This window comes from Staurois parvus, unplaced genomic scaffold (genome assembly GCF_062004578.1).
Source record: "Staurois parvus isolate SC_StPar_1 unplaced genomic scaffold, SC_StPar_1.0 ptg003027l, whole genome shotgun sequence".
NCBI lineage: Eukaryota > Metazoa > Chordata > Amphibia > Anura > Ranidae > Staurois > Staurois parvus.
Window position 1 is genome coordinate 27,915 of NW_028320823.1, and position 20,492 is coordinate 48,406.

The 20,492-nt window shown below is 48.9% G+C and overlaps 1 protein-coding gene across 1 annotated transcript in view; it reads left to right on the forward strand.

The window, feature by feature from the left end:
* The first annotated feature begins 4,909 nt into the window (after positions 1-4,909).
* LOC149428695 (insulin receptor substrate 1-like) overlaps positions 4,910-20,492 on the forward strand; it is a 62,314-nt gene continuing 46,731 nt past the window's right edge. Inside the window, exons 1-2 of the mRNA XM_089667105.1 lie at positions 4,910-5,093; positions 9,459-9,807. Of these exons, the coding sequence (XP_089523231.1) occupies positions 5,034-5,093; positions 9,459-9,807 (409 nt within the window). The 5' untranslated portion in view covers positions 4,910-5,033. The remainder of the gene's footprint in view (positions 5,094-9,458; positions 9,808-20,492) is intronic.

Below are 20,492 nucleotides of genomic sequence, written 5' to 3' on the forward strand. Positions count from 1 at the left end.
AACCACAAGCTCTGCTAGGACCAGGGAATCGACCAACCACCAGCTCTGCTAGAACCAGGGAACCGACCAACCACAAGCTCTGCTAGGACCAGGGAATCGACCAACCACCAGCTCTGCTAGAACAAGGGAATCGACCAACCACCAGCTCTGCTAGAACAAGGGAACCGACCAACTACCAGCTTTGCTAGAACGAGGGAACCGACCAACCACCAGCACTGCTAGAACCAGGGACCGACCAACCACCAGCTCTGCTAGGAGCCAGGAAACTGACCAACCACCAGCTCTGCTAGAGCCAGGTAACCAACTGACCAACAGCTCTGCTGGAGATAAGATACCAACCAACCACCAACTCTGCAAGAGGCAGAAACAGACCAACCACCAGTTCTGCTAGTACCAGGGAACCGACCAAATACCAGCTCTGCTAGAACCAAGGAAAACGACCAACCACCAGCTCTGCTAGAACCAGAAAACCGACCAACCACCAGCTCTGCTAGAACCAGGGAACCGACCAACCACCAGCTCTGCTAGAACCAGGGAACTGACCAACCACCAGCTCTGCTAGAACCAGGGAACCGACCAACCACCAGCACTGCTAGAACCGGGGAACCGATGAACCACCAGCTCTGCTAGAACCAGGGAACCGACCAATCACCAGCTCTGCTAGAATCGGGGAACCGACCAACCACCAGCTCTGCAAGAGCCAGGGAATTGACCAACCACCAGCTCTGCTAGAATCGGGGAACCGACCAACCACCAGCTCTGCTAGAACCAGGGAACTGACCAACCACCAGCTCTGCTAGAATCGGGGAACCGACCAACCACCAGCTCTGCAAGAGCCAGGGAATCGACCAACCACCAGCTCTGCTAGAATCGGGGAACCGACCAACCACCAGCTCTGCTAGAACCAGGAAACCAACCACCAGTTCTGCTAGAACCAGGAAACCAAAAAACCATCAGCTCTGCTAGAACCAGGGAACCGACCAACCACCAGCTCTGCTAGAACCAGGGAACTGACCCACTATCAGCTCTGCTAGAACCATGGAAGGGATCAACCTCCAGCTCTGCTAGAACCAGGGAAGGGGCCAACCACCAGCTCTGCAAGAGCCAGGAAACTGACCAACCATTAGCTCTGCTAGAACCAGGGAACCGACCAACTACCAGCTCTGCTAGAACCAAGGAAAACGACCAACCACCAGCTCTGCTAGAACCAGGGAACCGACCAACCACCAGCTCTGCTAGAACCAGAAAACTGACCAACCACCAGCTCTGCTAGGACCAGGGAACCTACCAACTCTGCTAGAACCAGGGAACCAAGCAACCACCAGCTCTGCTAGAATTGGGGAACCGACCAACCACCAGCTCTGCAAGAGCCAGGGAATTGACCAACCACCAGCTCTGCTAGAATCGGGGAACCGACCAACCACCAGCTCTGCTAGAACCAGGGAACCGACCAACCACCAGCTCTGCTAGAATCGGGGAACCGACCAACCACCAGCTCTACAAGAGCAAGGGAATCGACCAACCACCAGCTCTGCTAGAATCGGGGAACCGACCAACCACCAGCTCTGCTAGAACCAGGAAACCAACCAACCATCAGCTCTGCTGGAACCAGGGAACCGACCAACCACCAGCTCTGCTAGAACCAGGGAACTGACCCACTATCAGCTCTGCTAGAACCATGGAAGGGATCAACCTCCAGCTCTGCTAGAACCAGGGAAGGGGCCAACCACCAGCTCTGCAAGAGCCAGGAAACTGACCAACCATTAGCTCTGCTAGAACTAGGGAACCGACCAACTACCAGCTCTGCTAGAACCAAGGAAAACGACCAACCACCAGCTCTGCTAGAACCAGGGAACCGACCAACCACCAGCTCTGCTAGAACCAGAGAACCGACCAACCACCAGCTCTGCTAGAACCAGGGAACCGACCAACCACCAGCTCTGCTAGAACCAGGGAACCGACCAACCACCAGCTCTGCTAGAATCAGGGAACCGACCAACCACCAGCTCTGCTAGAACCAGGGAACTGACCAACTACCAGCTCTGCTAGAACCATGGAAGGGATCAACCTCCAGCTCTGCTAGAAACAGGGAAGGGACCAACCACCAGCTCTGCAAGAGCCAGGAAACCAACCAACCACCAGCTCTGCTAGAACCAGGGAACCGACCAACCACCAGCTCTGCTAGAACCAGAAAACCGACCAACCACCAGCTCTGCTAGGACCAGGGAACAGATCAACCACCAGCTCTGCTAGAACCAGGGAACCGACCAACCACCAGTTCTGCTAGATCCAGGCAAATGAATGACTGCAAGCTCTGCTAGGGCCAGGAAACCGACCAACCAGCAACTCTGCTAGAACCAGGGAACCGACCAACCACCAGCTCTGCTAGGACCAGGGAACCGACCAATCACCAGCACTGCTAGAACCAGGGAACCGACCAACTACCAGCTCTGCTAGAATCCTTTACACCATTGTGTTTTACATACACTACAACACGTCACAGGTCACTACAACGCCTCACAGGTCACTACAACGCATCACAGGTCACTACAACGCATCACGGCTCACTACAACGCATCACACATCACTACAACGCATCACGGCTCACTACAACGCATCACAGCTCACTACAACGCATCACAGGTCACTACAACGCATCACGGCTCACTACAACGCATCACATATCACTACAACGCATCACACATCATTACAACGCATCACGGCTCACTACAACGCATCACAGGTCACTACAACGCATCGCGGCTCACTACAACGCATCAGAGATAACTACAACGCATCACAGCTCACTACAACGCATCACAGCTCACTACAACGCATCACAGGTCACAACAACGCATCACGGCTCACTACAACACATCAGAGATCACTACAACGCATCGGAGATCACTACAACGCATCACAGCTCACTACAACGCATCACGGCTCACTACAACGCATCGGAGATCACTACAACGCATCACAGCTCACTACAACACATCAGAGATCACTACAATGCATCAGAGATCACTACAATGCATCACAGCTCACTACAACGCATCACGGCTCACTACAACGCATCACACATCACTACAACGCATCGGAGATCACTACAACGCATCACACATCACTACAACGCATCACGGCTCACTACAACGCATCACACATCACTACAACGCATCACACATCACTACAACGCATCACAGCTCACTACAACGCATCACAGCTCACTACAACGCATCACGGCTCACTACAACGCATCAGAGATCACTACAACGCATCACAGCTCACTACAACGCATAACGGCTCACTACAACGCATCACAGATCACTACAACGCATCGCAGATCACTATAATGCATCACGCATCACAAATCACTACAACGCATCACAGCTCACTACAACGCATCACGGCTCACTACAACGCATCACGGCTCACTACAACGCATCACAGCTCACTACAACGCATCACAGCTCACTACAACGCATCAGAGATCACTACAACGCATCACACATCACTACAACGCATCACGGCTCACTACAACGCATCACGGCTCACTACAACGCATCACAGCTCACTACAACGCATCACACATCACTACAACGCATCACGGCTCACTACAACGCATCACGGCTCACTACAACGCATCACGGCTCACTACAACGCATCACAGATCACTACAACGCATCGCAGATCACTATAATGCATCACGCATCACAAATCACTACAACGCATCACAAATCACTACAACGCATCACAGCTCACTACAACGCATCACAGCTCGCTACAACGCATCACAGATCGCTACAACGCATCACAGCTCACTACAACGCATCACAGCTCGCTACAACGCATCACAGATCGCTACAACGCGTCACAGCTCGCTACAACGCATCACAGCTCACTACAACGCATCACGGATCACTACAACGCATCACGGATCACTACAACGCATCACGGATCACTACAACGCATCGCAGATCGCTCGCTACAACGCATCACAGATCACTAGCCTTGCACTCTCTCTGTACAGTGACAGTTGTAGGTCGCTAGCCTTGCACTCTCTCTGTACAGTGAAGGTTGTAGGCCGGTGTTGCACTCTCTCTCTCTGTACAGTGACGGTTGTAGGCCGGTGTTTCACTCTCTCTCTCTGTACAGTGACAATTGTAGGCCGGTTTTGCACTCTCTCTCTGTACAGTGACAGTTGTAGGTCGGTGTTGCACTCTCTCTCTCTGTACAGTGACAGTTGTAGGCCGGTGTTGCACTCTCTCTCTCTGTACAGTGACAGTTGTAGGCCGGTGTTGCACTCTCTCTCTGTACAGTGACAGTTGTAGGCCGGTGTTGCACTCTCTCTCTCTCTGTACAGTGACAGTTGTAGGCCGGTGTTGCACTCTCTCTCTCTGTACAGTGACAGTTGTAGGCCGGTGTTGCACTCTCTCTCTCTGTACAGTGACAGTTGTAGGCCGGTGTTGCACTCTCTCTCTCTCTGTACAGTGACAGTTGTAGGCCGGTGTTGCACTCTCTCTCTCTGTACAGTGACAGTTGTAGGCCGGTGTTGCACTCTCTCTCTCTGTACAGTGACAGTTGTAGGCCGGTGTTGCACTCTCTCTCTGTACAGTGACAGTTGTAGGTCGGTGTTGCACTCTCTCTCTCTGTACAGTGACAGTTGTAGGCCAGTGTTGCACTCTCTCTGTGTACAGTGACGGTTGTAGGTCGGTGTTGCACTCTCTCTGTACAGTGACAGTTGTAGGCCAGTGTTGCACTCTCTCTGTGTACAGTGACGGTTGTAGGCCAGTGTTGCACTCTCTCTGTACAGTGACAGTTGTTTGCAGGCCACAGCCCACTCCCTCTAGGACCCAGGGCTCTCCTGCAGCATTGGTCTGACCATGGGAGGAGATAGAGGGAAGTAGTGGAGGAGTGTGGCTGTGTGCGGCGCCCCCCCTGCACCCATCGCCCCCTAATGTCCCCTCTCACCCCGAATCCAGCTACACCCACCAGAGGACAGCCCCCCTTCTCCTCCTGGGGTCCCCTGCTGCATGAATGAGGAGCGCCCCCCCTCCTCTACACCCAGCCACGCTGCATGCATTGCAACCCAGGTATTTCCTTCCCTCCTGCAAGACCCCCCCCCCCCCCCACCGCCATGTGCCAGCCTGTCCCTCTGCCAGAGCACATGGGCAGGTGGTAATGGTGGCCCCCCTGCACCCACTCCGCTGACTCCTCATCGGGGCCAAAGGACAACGACTGCTATTGCAAAAGCGTGAAAACAGCAAAAAAAAAAATCCAGCAGGAGCCGGAGCGCAAACACGCACGCACACTGCCCGGCATGCACGTCCCGACCGCCCCGGGGGGGTGACTGCCAACCTTTCTCCCCGCAGAGGAAAACAAAAACACACAACAAGCAACACGAGGGCCAATCTGACGCCCGGATCGGGGCCGGTGCAGGAGGAAATCGGCGCAACCGAGGGCTGAAAAATCCATGCCACTATTCACAAGAAGAGTTTTTGCAGGATTTCTCCTTGGTGGAGGGGGGGGGGGGGGGTAGGCCTGCCCTTTAAATGCTGCAAGCAGAGCTACGTTGCAGCAGTAGTGACCTCCCCAGATCCTAAAAACATTGCAAACTTTATTTATTGATTTTTTTTTTCTTTTTTTATTCCGTTGCAGAAAAAATAATAACGAGCAGCTGTTACGTTGCAAAATACTTTGAAAGTTTCTCTATTTTTTGTTTTGTTTTTTTGATTCACATTTACTTTCAGAGAAATACATTTTGCCTTGGAGTTTTTTTTTTGATCCATATTTACTCTCAGAGAAATAAATGTATCCTTGAATTTTTTTTGATCCATATTTAGTCTTGGATTTTTTTTTACCCATATAAATTTATTCTTGACTTTTTTTTTTTTTTGATCCAAATTTACTCTTGGAGAAATAAATTTTAGCTTTGGATTTTCTTTTTCATCCGTATACATTTTTCTGGATTTTTTCTTTTCTTGTAATCCGTATTTACTCTCGGAGAAAGTTATACTTGAATTTTTTTTTGATCCATATTTCCTCTTGGAGAAATACATTTGTCCTTGGATTTTTTTTGTTTTATCAACATAAATTTATTCTTGGATTTTTTTTTTTTTAACCATATTTCCTCTCGGAGAAATAAATGTATTCTTGAATCTTTTTTGATCCATATTTCCTCTTGGAGAAATAAATTGATCCTTGGATTTTTTTTTGTTTTATCAACATAAATTTATCCTTGGATTTTTTTGATCCATATCTACTCTCTGAGAAATAAATTTATCCTTGAAATTTTTTGATCCATATTTACTCTCGGAGAAATAAATTTATCCTTGAAATTTTTTGATCCATATTTACTCTGAGAAATAAATTTATCCTTGAAATTTTTATGATCCATATTTACTCTCGGAGAAATAAATTTATCCTTGAAATTTTTTGATCCATATTTACTCTCGGAGAAATAAATTTATCCTTGAAATTTTTTGTTACATATTTACTCTCTGAGAAATAAATTTATCCTTGAATTTTTTTTGATCCATATTTACTCTCTGAGAAATAAATTTATCCTTGGATTTTTTTTGATCCATATTTACTCTCGGAGAAATAAATTTATCCTTGAAATTTTTTGTTACATATTTACTCTCTGAGAAATAAATTTATCCTTGAATTTTTTTGATCCATATTTACTCTCTGAGAAATAAATTTATCCTTGAATTTTTTTTGATCCATATTTACTCTCTGAGAAATAAATTTATCCTTGAATTTTTTTTGATCCATATTTACTCTCTGAGAAATAAATTTATCCTTGGATTTTTTTCATTTTATCAACATAAATTTATCCTTGAATTTTTTTTTGATCCATATTTACTCTCGGAGAAATAAATGTATCCTTGATATTTTTTTAAGCTAAAGACAAAGTTATTTTTTTTTGTTGCATTTTTTTTCCTCAGGTGCAGAACATATATATTAATCATTAATTTGCTGGTACTTGAATGTCGGTTTGAAAACAAAAAAGGAACACACCCGGTGCTCTTGGACCTGTGGCCTGGAAGTGGACGAGGAAGGCAATCTGAAGTGTGTGGATGTTGGGTGAACAGACCGGTCATTAATGCTCACTTATTTTTGCTGCTGCATGTGGACCTCGCCTTACTTTGCAAATATTTTTTTTTTTGCTGAATGTGCAGATTTTGTGTGACTTTTTTTTTTTTCTTCTTCTTAAAGGGATACTAACCTTTGTTTTTTCATCTTGAGTTGAACAGAGAACATATAATCTGGCAAACACTTTTTTTTTTTTTTTTCGTTTTTTTTTCTTTTTTTTTTCAGCATTTCCAAAGATCGTCTGAGCCTCACACAGCTACGAGTGTATTAATTTTTTTTTTTCCTGAAATCCAAAGAGAGTGACAAGCCTGAATAGCTAAATAGATTGTTCTAAAGTAACGCCGTGCCTTTTCCTAGTCTAAATCCTGTAAGCTTTCTTTTTATCCCCCCCCCCCTCCCCCTTGAGGGGAAAAATTATTTTGCACATAAAAGTATATATATTTTTCTTTGCTGCATTTTATTTTACAGCTGATAAATTAGTATTTTCAGGAAATTTAAAAAAAAATTATATATATATATATCGGATGCACTACAGTTCTGCTGGTCTATTTAAATTATTTTTGTAGCACCCTTAAAAAAGAAAAAAAAGTCACTTTATTTTTTTGCATTATAAAAAAAAAAACTTGAGAAGCCCCAGACCAGTTGTAAACAACAAAAAAAAGTCACTTTATTTTTTTGCATTATAAAAAAAAAAATTGAGAAGCCCCAGACCAGTTGTAAACAACAAAAAAAAAATCACTTTATTTTTTTGCATTATAAAAAAAAAAACTTGAGAAGCCCCAGACCAGTTGTAATCAACAAAAAAAAAAGTCACTTTATTTTTTTGCATTATAAAAAAAAAAAACTTGAGAAGCCCCAGACCAGTTGTAAACAACAACAAAAAAATCACTTTATTTTTTTGCATTATAAAAAAAAAAATTGAGAAGCCCCAGACCAGTTGTAAACAACAACAAAAAAATCACTTTATTTTTTTGCATTATAAAAAAAAAAACTTGAGAAGCCCCAGACCAGTTGTAAACAAAAAAAAAAGAATCACTTTATTTTTTTGCATTATAAAAAAAAAACTTGAGAAGCCCCAAACCAGTTGTAAACAACAAAAAAAAAAGTCACTTTATTTTTTTGCATTATAAAAAAAAAAACTTGAGAAGCCCCAGACCAGTTGTAAACAAAAAAAAAAAAGTTGCTTTATTTTTTTGCATTATAAAAAAAAAAAAAAAACTTGAGAAGCGCCAGACCAGTTGAAAACAAACAAAAAAAAAAGTCACTTTATTTTTTTGCATTATAATAAAAAAATACTTGAGAAGCCCCAGACCAGTTGTAAACAGAAAAAAAAAAAATAAATAAAAAAAACAAATTGAGCTGCTTAAAAATCTACTGAATAGCTTTCCTTTGGATACAAGTGCCAAAAAAAAAAAAAAAAGTTGATTTAAAGGTCTCCATTGTTTAAGGAAGTGGCCTCATTCATTGGCTGTCAGCGGTCTGTTGCACAATCCGATTAGTATAATAAAACCTAGTAATTTGTGCCCTTGAGGCACGCTGAAAGTATTCCTCGGTTTATTTTTATTTTTTTTTTTTGAGCTTTTGTTGTCAAAATATTTTATTTTATTTTTTTTCAGGAATAATATATAATGTGCCAATGAACTCTCTGAACTGGAGCGATGGTGCATTGATCTAAAACAAAATACTTTTTTTTTTTTTTTTTCCTGAATATTTCAGTGTGTGGAAAACTTGAATAGTGTTCATTATCTCAAGAAGCTTCAAGGTACTTATGGGGAAAAAATTGCTGCGTTAGCACTTTTTTTTTTTTTTTTTTTTTTTAAATATATTGCATAATTTCAGACAATTAAGAAAAAAAAAAAAATAGATATTTGAGATTTTGTGAATATTTTTTCTGCATGGCATCATTGAATTCAGGAAGACAGGAACCGGACGATACAGTCCTAGCGGTACTGGAAAATTAAATAGCACTTTTTTTTTTTTTTTTTTGTGGAAAGAAGGGCAAATGAACATTAAGTAATCGGCTTAGCAAATCTCTTGTGAAACCTGGACAGTTCAGCAAATTTTTTTGCTAGCTCATCTAAAATTAAAAAAAAAAACATTTCTCAAATATTTATTCTTGAAATTAAAAAAAAAACAAAAAAAACTTATATTTCAAATACTTGGAGGAACTTTTTTTTTTTTTTTTTTTTTTTTTTTTTGGCCCTGGGGGTAAACCTAAGACGAGGATAATGTAATTTTTTTTTTTTTAAGGAAAAAAAAAAATCCAGCTGAATGTTTTTGAAATTTTTGGATGACTTTTTTTTTTTTTCTTTTTTTTTCTTTTAAGTTCATGGACAGAATGTTTTTGATCATATCCACAGAAATTTAAGGAGGAGATCTCTGAGATGGAGGACATCAAGAAGTCGGGGTATCTGCGCAAGCAGAAGTCCATGAGGAAGAGGTACTTTGTACTACGTGGCCCCGGGCCCCGGGGTGCGGCCCGGCTGGAGTACTACGAGAACGAGAAGAAGTTCAGGCTGGCGGATGGGTCCGGCGAACCCCGCGGTACGGTCAACCTGGAGGAGGCGTTTGGCGTCAACAAGAGGGCGGATGCCAAGAGGAGACACCTGCTGGTCATGTACACGCGTGACGGCGGCCTGTGCGTGTCTGCGGACGGGGAGGAGGAGCAGGAGGCCTGGTACCAAGCCATACTGGAGCTGCAGGCGCAGGGTAATGACCAACGCACAATCGCCACATTGTCTTTACTGTAACTTGTTACATTGTATCGCCTCCAAATAGAACATTTATATTGATACACCAAAAACAAGAGAGCGCCCCCTAGGGAAACTAAATGGGATCTGCACCATGTGTGTGTATAGGCCATGATGGTGACATGGTGTACTGGGTGTGTGAATGTGTGTTTATGCTGTGTCATGGGGGGGGGGGGGGGTGCATGTTACAGTGTGATGGTGTGTGTGTCTGCCAGTCATGGTGTATTGGCTGGTGTGTGACTACCTATGTGTGTGTGTGTTGTGGTGTAGACACATATGTGTGTCATGGTGTGGCAGTGTGTGTTTTGTGGCATAGCAGGCTGTGCGTGTCACCATAGGGTGTGTGTATCTCATGGCATAGCAGGGGGTGTGTGTCAGTGTAGTGGGGTTTGTATGCGTGTCTTATGGTGTAGTGGGGTATGTGTTGCAGTGTGGCGGGTTGTGTGTGTTGCAGGTTGTGTGTCTAGCAGAGTGTGTGTAGCGGGTTGCGTGTCTAGCAGAGTGTGTGTAGCGGGTTGCGTGTCTAGCAGAGTGTGTGTAGCGGGTTGCGTGTCTAGCAGAGTGTGTGTAGCGGGTTGCGTGTCTAGCAGAGTGTGTGTAGCGGGTTGCGTGTGTAGCAGAGTGTGTGTAGCGGGTTGTGTGAGTAGCGGGTTGTGTGTGGGGGGGTTGTGTGTCTAGCAGAGTGTGTGTAGCGGGTTGCGTGTGTAGCAGAGTGTGTGTGTGTGTGTGGGGGGGGGTTGTGTGTCTAGTAGAGTGTGTGTGTGGGGGGGGGGGGTTGTGCTTCTAGCAGAGTGTGTGTAGCGGGTTGCGTGTGTAGCAGAGTGTGTGTGTGTGTGGGGGGGGGGGGGATGTGTGTCTAGTGGGTTGCATGTGTGTGCAGCGGATTGTGTGTGTTTTGGGGGGTTGTGTGTCTAGCAGAGTGTGTGTAGCGGGTTGCGTGTCTAGCAGAGTGTGTGTAGCGGGTTGCGTGTCTAGCAGAGTGTGTGTAGCGGGTTGCGTGTCTAGCAGAGTGTGTGTAGCGGGTTGCGTGTCTAGCAGAGTGTGTGTAGCGGGTTGCGTGTGTAGCAGAGTGTGTGTAGCGGGTTGCGTGTGTAGCAGAGTGTGTGTAGCGGGTTGTGTGAGTAGCGGGTTGTGTGTGGGGGGGTTGTGTGTCTAGCAGAGTGTGTGTGTGTGTGGGGGGGGGGGGGTTGTGCTTCTAGCAGAGTGTGTGTAGCGGGTTGCGTGTGTAGCAGAGTGTGTGTGTGTGTGGGGGGGGGGGGATGTGTGTCTAGTGGGTTGCATGTGTGTGCAGCGGATTGTGTGTGTTTTGGGGGGTTGTGTGTCTAGCAGAGTGTGTGTAGCGGGTTGTGTGTGTGTGTGTGTGTGTGTGTGTGTGTGTGTGTGTGGGGGGGGGGGGTTGTGTGTCTAGTAGAGTGTGTGTGTGTGGGGGGGTTGTGCGTCTAGCAGAGTGTGTGTAGCGGGTTGTGTGTGTGTGGGTGGGGGGGGTTGTGTGTCTGGTTGTGTGTGTGTGGGTGGGGGGGGGTTGTGTGTAGCGGGTTGTGTGTGTGTGGGGGGGGGGTTGTGCGTCTAGCAGACTGTGTGTAGCGGGTTGTGTGCGTGTGTGGGGGGGGTTGTGTGTAGCGGGGTTGTGTGTGTGTGTGGGGGTTGTGCGTCTAGCAGAGTGTGTGTAGCGGGTTGTGTGTGTGTGTGTGGGGGGGGGGTTGTGTGTCTAGTAGAGTGTGTGTGTGTGTGTGTGGGGGGGGTTGTGTGTCTAGCAGAGTGTGTGTGGGGGGGTTGTGTGTCTAGCAGAGTGTGTGTGTGTGTTGGGGGGGGGGGGTTGTGTGTCTAGCAGAGTGTGTGTGTGTGGGGGGGGGTTGTGTGTCTAGCAGAGTGTGTGTGTGTGGGGGGGGTTGTATGTCTAGCAGAGTGTGTGTGAGGGGGGGGGTTGTGTGTTTGTGTAGCGGGTTGTGTGTGGGGGGGTTGTGTGTCTAGCAGAGTGTGTGTGTGTGGGGGGGGGTTGTGTGTCTAGCAGAGTGTGTGTGAGGGGGGGGGGGTTGTGTGTTTGTGTAGTGGGTTGTGTGTGGGGGGTTGTGTGTCTAGCAGAGTGTGTGTGTGTAGGGGGGGGGGGATGTGTGTCTAGTGGGTTGCATGTGTGTGCAGCGGGTTGTGTGTGTTTTTGGGGGGTTGTTTGTCTAGCAGAGTGTGTGTGTGTGGGGGGGGGGGGGGTTGTGCGTCTAGCAGAGCGTGTGTAGCGGGTTGCGTGTGTAGCAGAGTGTGTGTAGGGGGGGGGGGGTGTCTAGTGGGTTGCATGTGTGTGCAGCGGATTGTGTGTATTTTGGGGGGTTGTTTGTCTAGCAGAGTGTGTGTAGTGGGTTGCGTGTGTGTGTGTGTGTGTGTGGGGGGGGGGGGGTTGTGTGTGTGTCTAGCAGAGTGTGTGTAGCGGGTGTGTGTGTGTGTGGGGGGGGGGTTGTGCGTCTAGCAGAGTGTGTGTAGTGGGTTGCGTGTGTGTGTGTGTGTGTGTGGGGGGGGGGGGTTGTGTGTGTGTCTAGCAGAGTGTGTGTAGCGGGTGTGTGTGTGTGTGGGGGGGGGGGGTTGTGCGTCTAGCAGAGTGTGTGTAGCGGGTTGTGTGTGTGTGTGTGTGGGGGTTGTGTGTCTAGTAGAGTGTGTGTGTGTGGGGGGGTTGTACGTCTAGCAGAGTTGTGTTGTGTGTGTGGGGGGGGGGGGGTTGTGCATCTAGCAGAGTGTGTGTAGCGGGTTGTGTGTGTGTGTGGGGGGGGTTTGTGTGTCTAGCAGAGTGTGTGTGGGGGGGGATTGTGTGTCTAGCAGAGTGTTTGTGTGTAACCCCCCCCCCCCCCCACACACACACACACACTCTGATAGACACACAACCCCTCAAAACAACACACACACACAACCCGCTACACACAAACGCTCTGCTAGACACACAACCCCCCCCACACACAACCCGTTAGCACAATCTGCTAGACACATAACCCCCCCCCCCCCGCACACACACTCTGCTGGACACATAAACCCCCCCCCACACACACACTCTGCTGGACACATAACCCCCCCCCCCACACACACACTCTGCTGGACACATAACCCCCCCCCCACACACACACTCTGCTGGACACATAACCCCCCCCCCCACACACACTCTGCTGGACACATAACCCCCCCCCCCCCACACACACACACTCTGCTGGACACATAACCCCCCCCCACACACACACACTCTGCTAGACACACAACCCCCCCACACACACACTCTGCTAGACACACAACCCCCCCACACACACACCCCCGCTAGACACACAACCCCCCCCCCCCGCTAGACACACAACCCCCCCCCCGCTAGACACACAACCCCCCCCCCCGCTAGACACACAACCCCCCCGCTAGACACACAACCCCCCCCCCGCTAGACACACAACCCCCCCCCTACACACACACACACACACACACCCCGCTAGAACACAAACCCCCCCCCCACACACACACCCCGCTAGACACACACCCCCCCCCCCCACACACACACACACTCTGCTTGACACACAACCCCCCCCCACACACACAACTCCCCCCCCCCACAAACACACACCCCGCTACACACAGAGTGTGTGTAGCGGGGTGGTGTGTGTGTGTGTGTGTGGGGGGGTGTGTGTGTGTGTGTGTGTGTGTGTGTGTGGGGGGGGGGGTTGTGTGTCTAGCGGGGTGTGTGTGTGTGTGTGTGGGGGGGGTTGTGTGTCTAGCGGGGTGTGTGTGTGTGTGTGTGTGGGGGGGGTTGTGTGTCTAGCGGGGTGTGTGTGTGTGGGGGGGGGTTGTGTGTCTAGCGGGGTGTGTGTGTGTGTGTGTGGGGGGGGGTGTGTGTCTAGCGGGGTGTGTGTGTGTGTGTGTGGGGGGGGTTGTGTGTCTAGCGGGGTGTGTGTGTGGGGGGGGGGGTTGTGTGTCTAGTGGGGGGGGTTGTGTGTCTAGCGGGGTGTGTGTGTGTGTGGGGGGGGTTGTGTGTCTAGCGGGTTGTGTGTCTAGCGGGGGGGTTGTGTGTGTGTGGGGGGGTGTTGTCAGTCCATTCTCGGTGTGCCCCGGCTGTGTTGTGTTCTGTGGACGTTGTCTCCCCCCGGCCCCAGGAGAACACTGATGACAGAAGTAAAGCCGTCACTGACTGGCTTCTTCAGGATTCGGGCTCCGGGTTGGCCCCGGTCTGCAGTGTGGGCTCCGTATTTCTGCCATCACAGACTGACTCCGACATACAGCCGGCTTTTCTGATTGACAGCCACCCCGTCCACTCAGGACAGACCAGTTGCAGGGAATAGACGGGACAACGATCTTTGTAGAAATGTGGTGGAATGTAGAGGAATAGTGCCCCATCATTGGTGTCAGTGGGAGGAATAGTGCCCCATCATTGGTGTCAGTGGGAGGAATAGTGTCCCATCATTGGTGTCAGTGGGAGGAATAGTGTCCCATCATGGTGTCAGTGGGAGGAATAGTGCCCCATCATTGGTGTCAGTGGGAGGAATAGTGTCCCATCATTGGTGTCAGTGGGAGGAATAGTGTCCCATCATGGTGTCAGTGGGAGGAATAGTGCCCCATCATTGGTGTCAGTGGGAGGAATAGTGCCCCATCATTGGTATCAGTGGGAGGAATAGTGCCCCATCATTGGTGTCAGTGGGAGGAATAGTGTCCCATCATTGGTGTCAGTGGGAGGAATAGTGCCCCATCATTGGTATCAGTGGGAGGAATAGTGCCCCATCATTGGTGTCAGTGGGAGGAATAGTGTCCCATCATTGGTGTCAGTGGGAGGAATAGTGCCCCATCATTGGTGTCAGTGGGGAGGAATAGTGTCCCATCATTGGTGTCAGTGGGAGGAATAGTGTCCCATCATTGGTGTCAGTGGGAAGGAATAGTGCCCATCATTGGTGTCAGTGGGAGGAATAGTGCCCCATCATTGGTGTCAGTGGGAGGAATAGTGTCCCATCATTGGTGTCAGTGGGAGGAATAGTGCCCCATCATTGGTGTCAGTGGGAGGAATAGTGCCCCATCATTGGTGTCAGTGGGAGGAATAGTGCCCCATCATTGTGTCAGTGGGAGGAATAGTGCCCCATCATTGGTGTCAGTGGGAGGAATAGTGCCCCATTATTGGTGTCAGTGGGAGGAATAGTGCCCCATCATTGGTGTCAGTGGGAGGAATAGTGCCCCATCATTGGTGTCAGTGGGAGGAATAGTGCCCCATCATTGGTGTCAGTGGAAGGAATAGTGCCCCATCATTGGTGTCAGTGGAAGGAATAGTGCCCCATCATTGGTATCAGTGGGAGGAATAGTGCCCCATCATTGGTGTCAGTGGGAGGAATAGTGCCCCATCATTGGTGTCAGTGGGAGGAATAGTGCCCCATCATTGGTGTCAGTGGGAGGAATAGTGCCCCATCATTGGTGTCAGTGGAAGGAATAGTGCCCCATCATTGGTGTCAGTGGAAGGAATAGTGCCCCATCATTGGTGTCAGTGGAAGGAATAGTGCCCCATCATTGGTGTCAGTGGAAGGAATAGTGCCCCATCATTGGTGTCAGTGGGAGGAATAGTGCCCCATCATTGGTGTCAGTGGGAGGAAATTGCTAGACCATTGGTGTCAGTGGGCAGAATAACTCCCTTCTTTGGTGTCAGTGGGAGGAATAGTGCCCCATCATTGGTGTCAGTGGGAGGAATAGTGCCCCATCATTGGTGTCAGTGGGAGGAATAGTGCCCCATCATTGGTGTCAGTGGGAGGAAATTGCTAGACCATTGGTGTCAGTGGGCAGAATAACTCCCTTCTTTGGTGTCAGTGGGAGGAATAGTGCCCCATCATTGGTGTCAGTGGGAGGAATAGTGCCCCATCATTGGTGTCAGTGGGAGGAATAGTGCCCCATCATTGGTGTCAGTGGAAGGAATAGTGCCCCATCATTGGTGTCAGTGGGAGGAATAGTGCCCCATCATTGGTGTCAGTGGGAGGAATAGTGCCCCATCATTGGTGTCAGTGGGAGGAATAGTGCCCCATCATTGGTGTCAGTGGGAGGAAATTGCTAGACCATTGGTGTCAGTGGGCAGAATAACTCCCTTCTTTGGTGTCAGTGGAAGGAATAGTGCCCTAAGGACCAGATAAAGGCAAGCAAGTGGCCACATCCGGTCTGTGGGCCGCAGTTTGGAGAACACTGGGCTAGATGATGCTGGATGTCCTCCGGCCAGGAAATGGGGCGGAGCTCTCTCTGACTGCAGCTTCTAGTGCACATTGTGAGACGCTCGCAGTGTGCAGTGACATCAGAGGAAGACGTTCCAGTCCAGGAGAGGAGAGGGTACAACTGGGGGGGGGGGGGGGGGGAGGCCGGGGGCAGCGCTGGGAGTGGTCCTTACATCATCTTACACTCCTCTCCCCTGCAAAGCTGCCATTACCCCCCCCCAAAGTCCGAACGCCTGGCGCAGTGTTGCCACGGTAACCAAAACCAGCATGCGGGAGGAAAAAAAAAAAAGTGCGTTTCTATGGCGATTCTGGCGTCAGCTCTCTTGTTTTTCCTGCGCAGCGTCACACCTTAACCCCTCACCCCCCACACAGCTGCATCCAGACGGTTTAACCCCCGCTGTGCTGCAGGACTACAACGTGGCCCCCGTTTGTTCTACAGCGGCGAAACATGCCGCCATCCGATCGTGCCGTCCGTCGTTTGATCCCCATCCCGGCCGCACGTGTTACGATCATCAATCACAGATCTGAAATCCAGTTGCTCGTGTTCTCCCCTTGCCATGCTGGCGCACTCCACTTTTTTTTTTTTTCTTTCATAAGTTGGAACTTTTCGAAAAGCTTTAAATTACCAGAGAAGGAAAAATCATCCAATGCGTGCGGACTGCCGACGCGAGAATCCCCGAACGGTTGTCCAACTGCGCCACGCACGTCGATATATACTTTCTGACGGAACACAATCACCATGGGAACCGCCGACTTTCTCGTGGCGTGGCCAGAAAGTTTAGTGTAGCCCAGAGGCAGGCTGTAGTGAGACTACAAATCCCATCATGCCCCTGTCTCTGGAAGTCTCATGGGACTTGTAGTTCCACAACACCTGGTGTGCCAAGTCCCCCCCCCCATGGAACATGCAAAACCTCCAACGCCAAATAATGGCTACCGCGTTTGTCATGTGTTTGTACAACTGCGCATTTCCGCTCACGTTTCAACTGCGCTCACGTGTGGACCTGGGACTGTGGCTGTCCTTTAAGTGGAATCGATTGGAATTCAGAAAATTGTATCAAATTGTATCTCTCTAATCTGTGTATATCAAATGTTGCAACTGTCTCATATTTGTTACATGTTACAAGTAGGGAACATTATATAGCTCTGACATATACCGCGGAGCAGGGGCGGACTGACAACTCATGGGGGCCCCCAGGCAATAGGGGATCATGGGGCCCCTGTGTCCTTGCCCAAACTCAAAAATGGCCCCCTACTGACCCCAGGCCCTCGGGCAGTGCCCGAGTTTCCAAATGGTCAGTCCGCCCCTGCCGCTGAGCTGTACAGAGATCACTGAGCCAGTCCCATCAGTCTCTGTACCAGAGGAGCTAACGCTCTAATGTCCCCTCCCCCGCAGTCCCATCAGTCTCTGTACAGAGGAGCTTACGCTCTAATGTCCCCTCCCCCGCAGTCACATCAGTCTCTGTACCAGAGGAGCTTACGCTCTAATGTCCCCTCCCCCGCAGTCACATCAGTCTCTGTACCAGAGGAGCTTACGCTCTAATGTCCCCTCCCCCGCAGTCACATCAGTCTCTGTACCAGAGGAGCTTACGCTCTAATGTCCCCTCCCCCGCAGTCACATCAGTCTCTGTACCAGAGGAGCTTACGCTCTAATGTCCCCTCCCCCGCAGTCACATCAGTCTCTGTACCAGAGGAGCTTACGCTCTAATGTCCCCTCCCCCGCAGTCACATCAGTCTCTGTACCAGAGGAGCTTACGCTCTAATGTCCCCTCCCCCGCAGTCACATCAGTCTCTGTACCAGAGGAGCTTACGCTCTAATGTCCCCTCCCCCGCAGTCACATCAGTCTCTGTACCAGAGGAGCTTACGCTCTAATGTCCCCTCCCCCGCAGTCACATCAGTCTCTGTACCAGAGGAGCTTACGCTCTAATGTCCCCTCCCCCGCAGTCACATCAGTCTCTGTACCAGAGGAGCTTACGCTCTAATGTCCCCTCCCCCGCAGTCACATCAGTCTCTGTACCAGAGGAGCTTACGCTCTAATGTCCCCTCCCCGCAGTCCCATCAGTCTCTGTACCAGAGGAGCTTACGCTCTAATGTCCCCTCCCCCGCAGTCACATCAGTCCTCTGTACCAGAGGAGCTTACGCTCTAATGTCCCCTCCCCCGCAGTCCCATCAGTCTCTGTACCAGAGGAGCTTACGCTCTAATGTACCCTCCCCCACAGTCCCATCAGTCCTCTGTACCAGAGGTGCTTACGCTCTAATGTCTCCTCCCCCACATTCCCATCAGTCTCTGCACCAGAGGAGCTTACACTCTAATGTCTCCTCCCCCACATTCCCATCAGTCTCTGCACCAGAGGTGCTTACGCTCTAATGTCTCCTCCCCCACATTCCCATCAGTCTCTGCACCAGAGGAGCTTACACTCTAATGTCCCCTCCCCCCACAGTCACACTATTATTATTATACATTTATATAGCTCTGACATATACCGCAGTGCTGTACAGGGAACACTGAGCCAGTCCCATCAGTCTCTGTACCTGAGGAGCTCACGCTCTAATGTCCCCTCCCCCACAGTCCCATCAGTCTCTGTACCAGAGGAGCTTACACTCTAATGTCCCCTCCCCCACAGTCCCATCAGTCTCTGTACCAGAGAATCTTACACTGTAATTGCCCCCCTTTCCTGATACATATTTTTTTTGCATATTTGTCACACATAAATGATTCAGATCATCAAACAAATGTTAATCTCACACAAATATAACCCAAATAAATACAAAATGCAGTTTTTAAATAATGATTTCATTTATTAAGGGAAAAAAGCTGTCCAAACCTGTCTGGCCCTGTGTGAAAAACTAATTGCCCCCCCGTTGCTATATCATGAATGAACTGTGATTAACCACATTTTTTTTAAAAGTTAAGTTAAATTTAACTTGCCACACCCAGGCCTGATTACTGCCAGACCTGTTGAATCAAGAAATCCCTTAAATAGAAGCTGTCTGACAAAGTAAAGCCGCTAAAGGATCTAAAAAAACAACACATTGTGCTGCGATCTAAAAAAAATCCAAGATTAGATGAGAAACAAAGTAATTGACATGGAAAGGGTTTCAAAGCCATTTCTAAGGTTTGGGACTCCAGCGAACCACGGTGAGAGCCATTATCCACAAATGGAGAAAACTTGGAACAGTGGTGAACCTTCCCAGGAGTGGCCAGAATGACTCCAAGAGCACAACAACGACTCATCCAGGAGGTCAAAAAGAACCGAGAACAACATCTAAAGGACTGCAGGCCTCACTTGCCTCAGGTAAGGTCCGTAATCATGACTCAACAAGAAGAAAGAGACCGGGCAAAAATGGCCTCCATGGGAGAGTTCCAAGGCCAAAGCCACTGCTGACCAAAGAGAACACAAAGGCTCGTCTCACATTTGCCAAAAACATCTGGATTATCCCCAAGACTTCTGGGCGAATATTCTGTGGACTGAGACAAAAGTTGAACTTTTTGGAAGGTGTACATCCGGCATAAAACAAACACAGCAGTTCATAAAAAGAACATCATACCAACAGTGAGACATGGTGGTGGTAGTGTGATGGTCTGGGTTCAGGATCTGGATGACTTGCCATAATTGATGGAACTATGCGCTCTACCAGAAAGTCCTGAAGGAGAATGTCCGGCCAACAGTTCTTGACCTCAAGCGCACTTGGGTTAGGCAGCAGGGCAATGATCCAAAACGCGCCAGCAAGTCCACCTCTAAATGACTCAAACCCCCCCCCCCCTCCAAAATGAAGGTTTTGGAGTGGCCTAGTCAAAGTCCGGACTTAAATCTGATTGAGATGCTGTGCCATGACCTTAAACAGGCCGTTCATGCTGGAAAACCCTCCAATGTGGCTGAATTCTAACATTTCTGCAACGAGGGGCCAAAATCCCTCCACGGTGATGTGAAAGACGCGTTGCCAGTTACCGCAAACGCCCGATGGCAGCTGTTGTCGCCAAGGGTGGGCCAAGACGTTACTAGGTTTAGGGGGCAATTATTATTATTATACAGGATTTATGGCGCCAACAGTTTGCTCAGCGCTCTACAATATAACGGGAGACAATACAGTTCAATACAAGAGGGATAGGAGGGCCCTGATCCTGGGAGCTTACAATCTAGGAGGGAGGGGCTAGTGGTACAAAAGGTAGTAACTGTGGGGGATGGAGTGGTTGGAAGAGTAGAAGATTCCATTATTAGCTGAGGGCAGGATAGGCTTCCTTGTCTTTTTCACATGGGCCTAGGCAGGCTGGGACAGCTTTTTTTCCCTTTAATAAATAGATTGCGGCATGACGTGTTGCTTTTTGAGATCTTTTAGCGTGCTTCACTTTGTCAGGTTCTGTTTAAGGGATTTCTTGATTCAACAGCTCTGGCAGTAATCGGGCCTGGGTGTGGCAAGTGAAATGTAACTTTGCTTTCCAAAAAATGTGGTTAATCA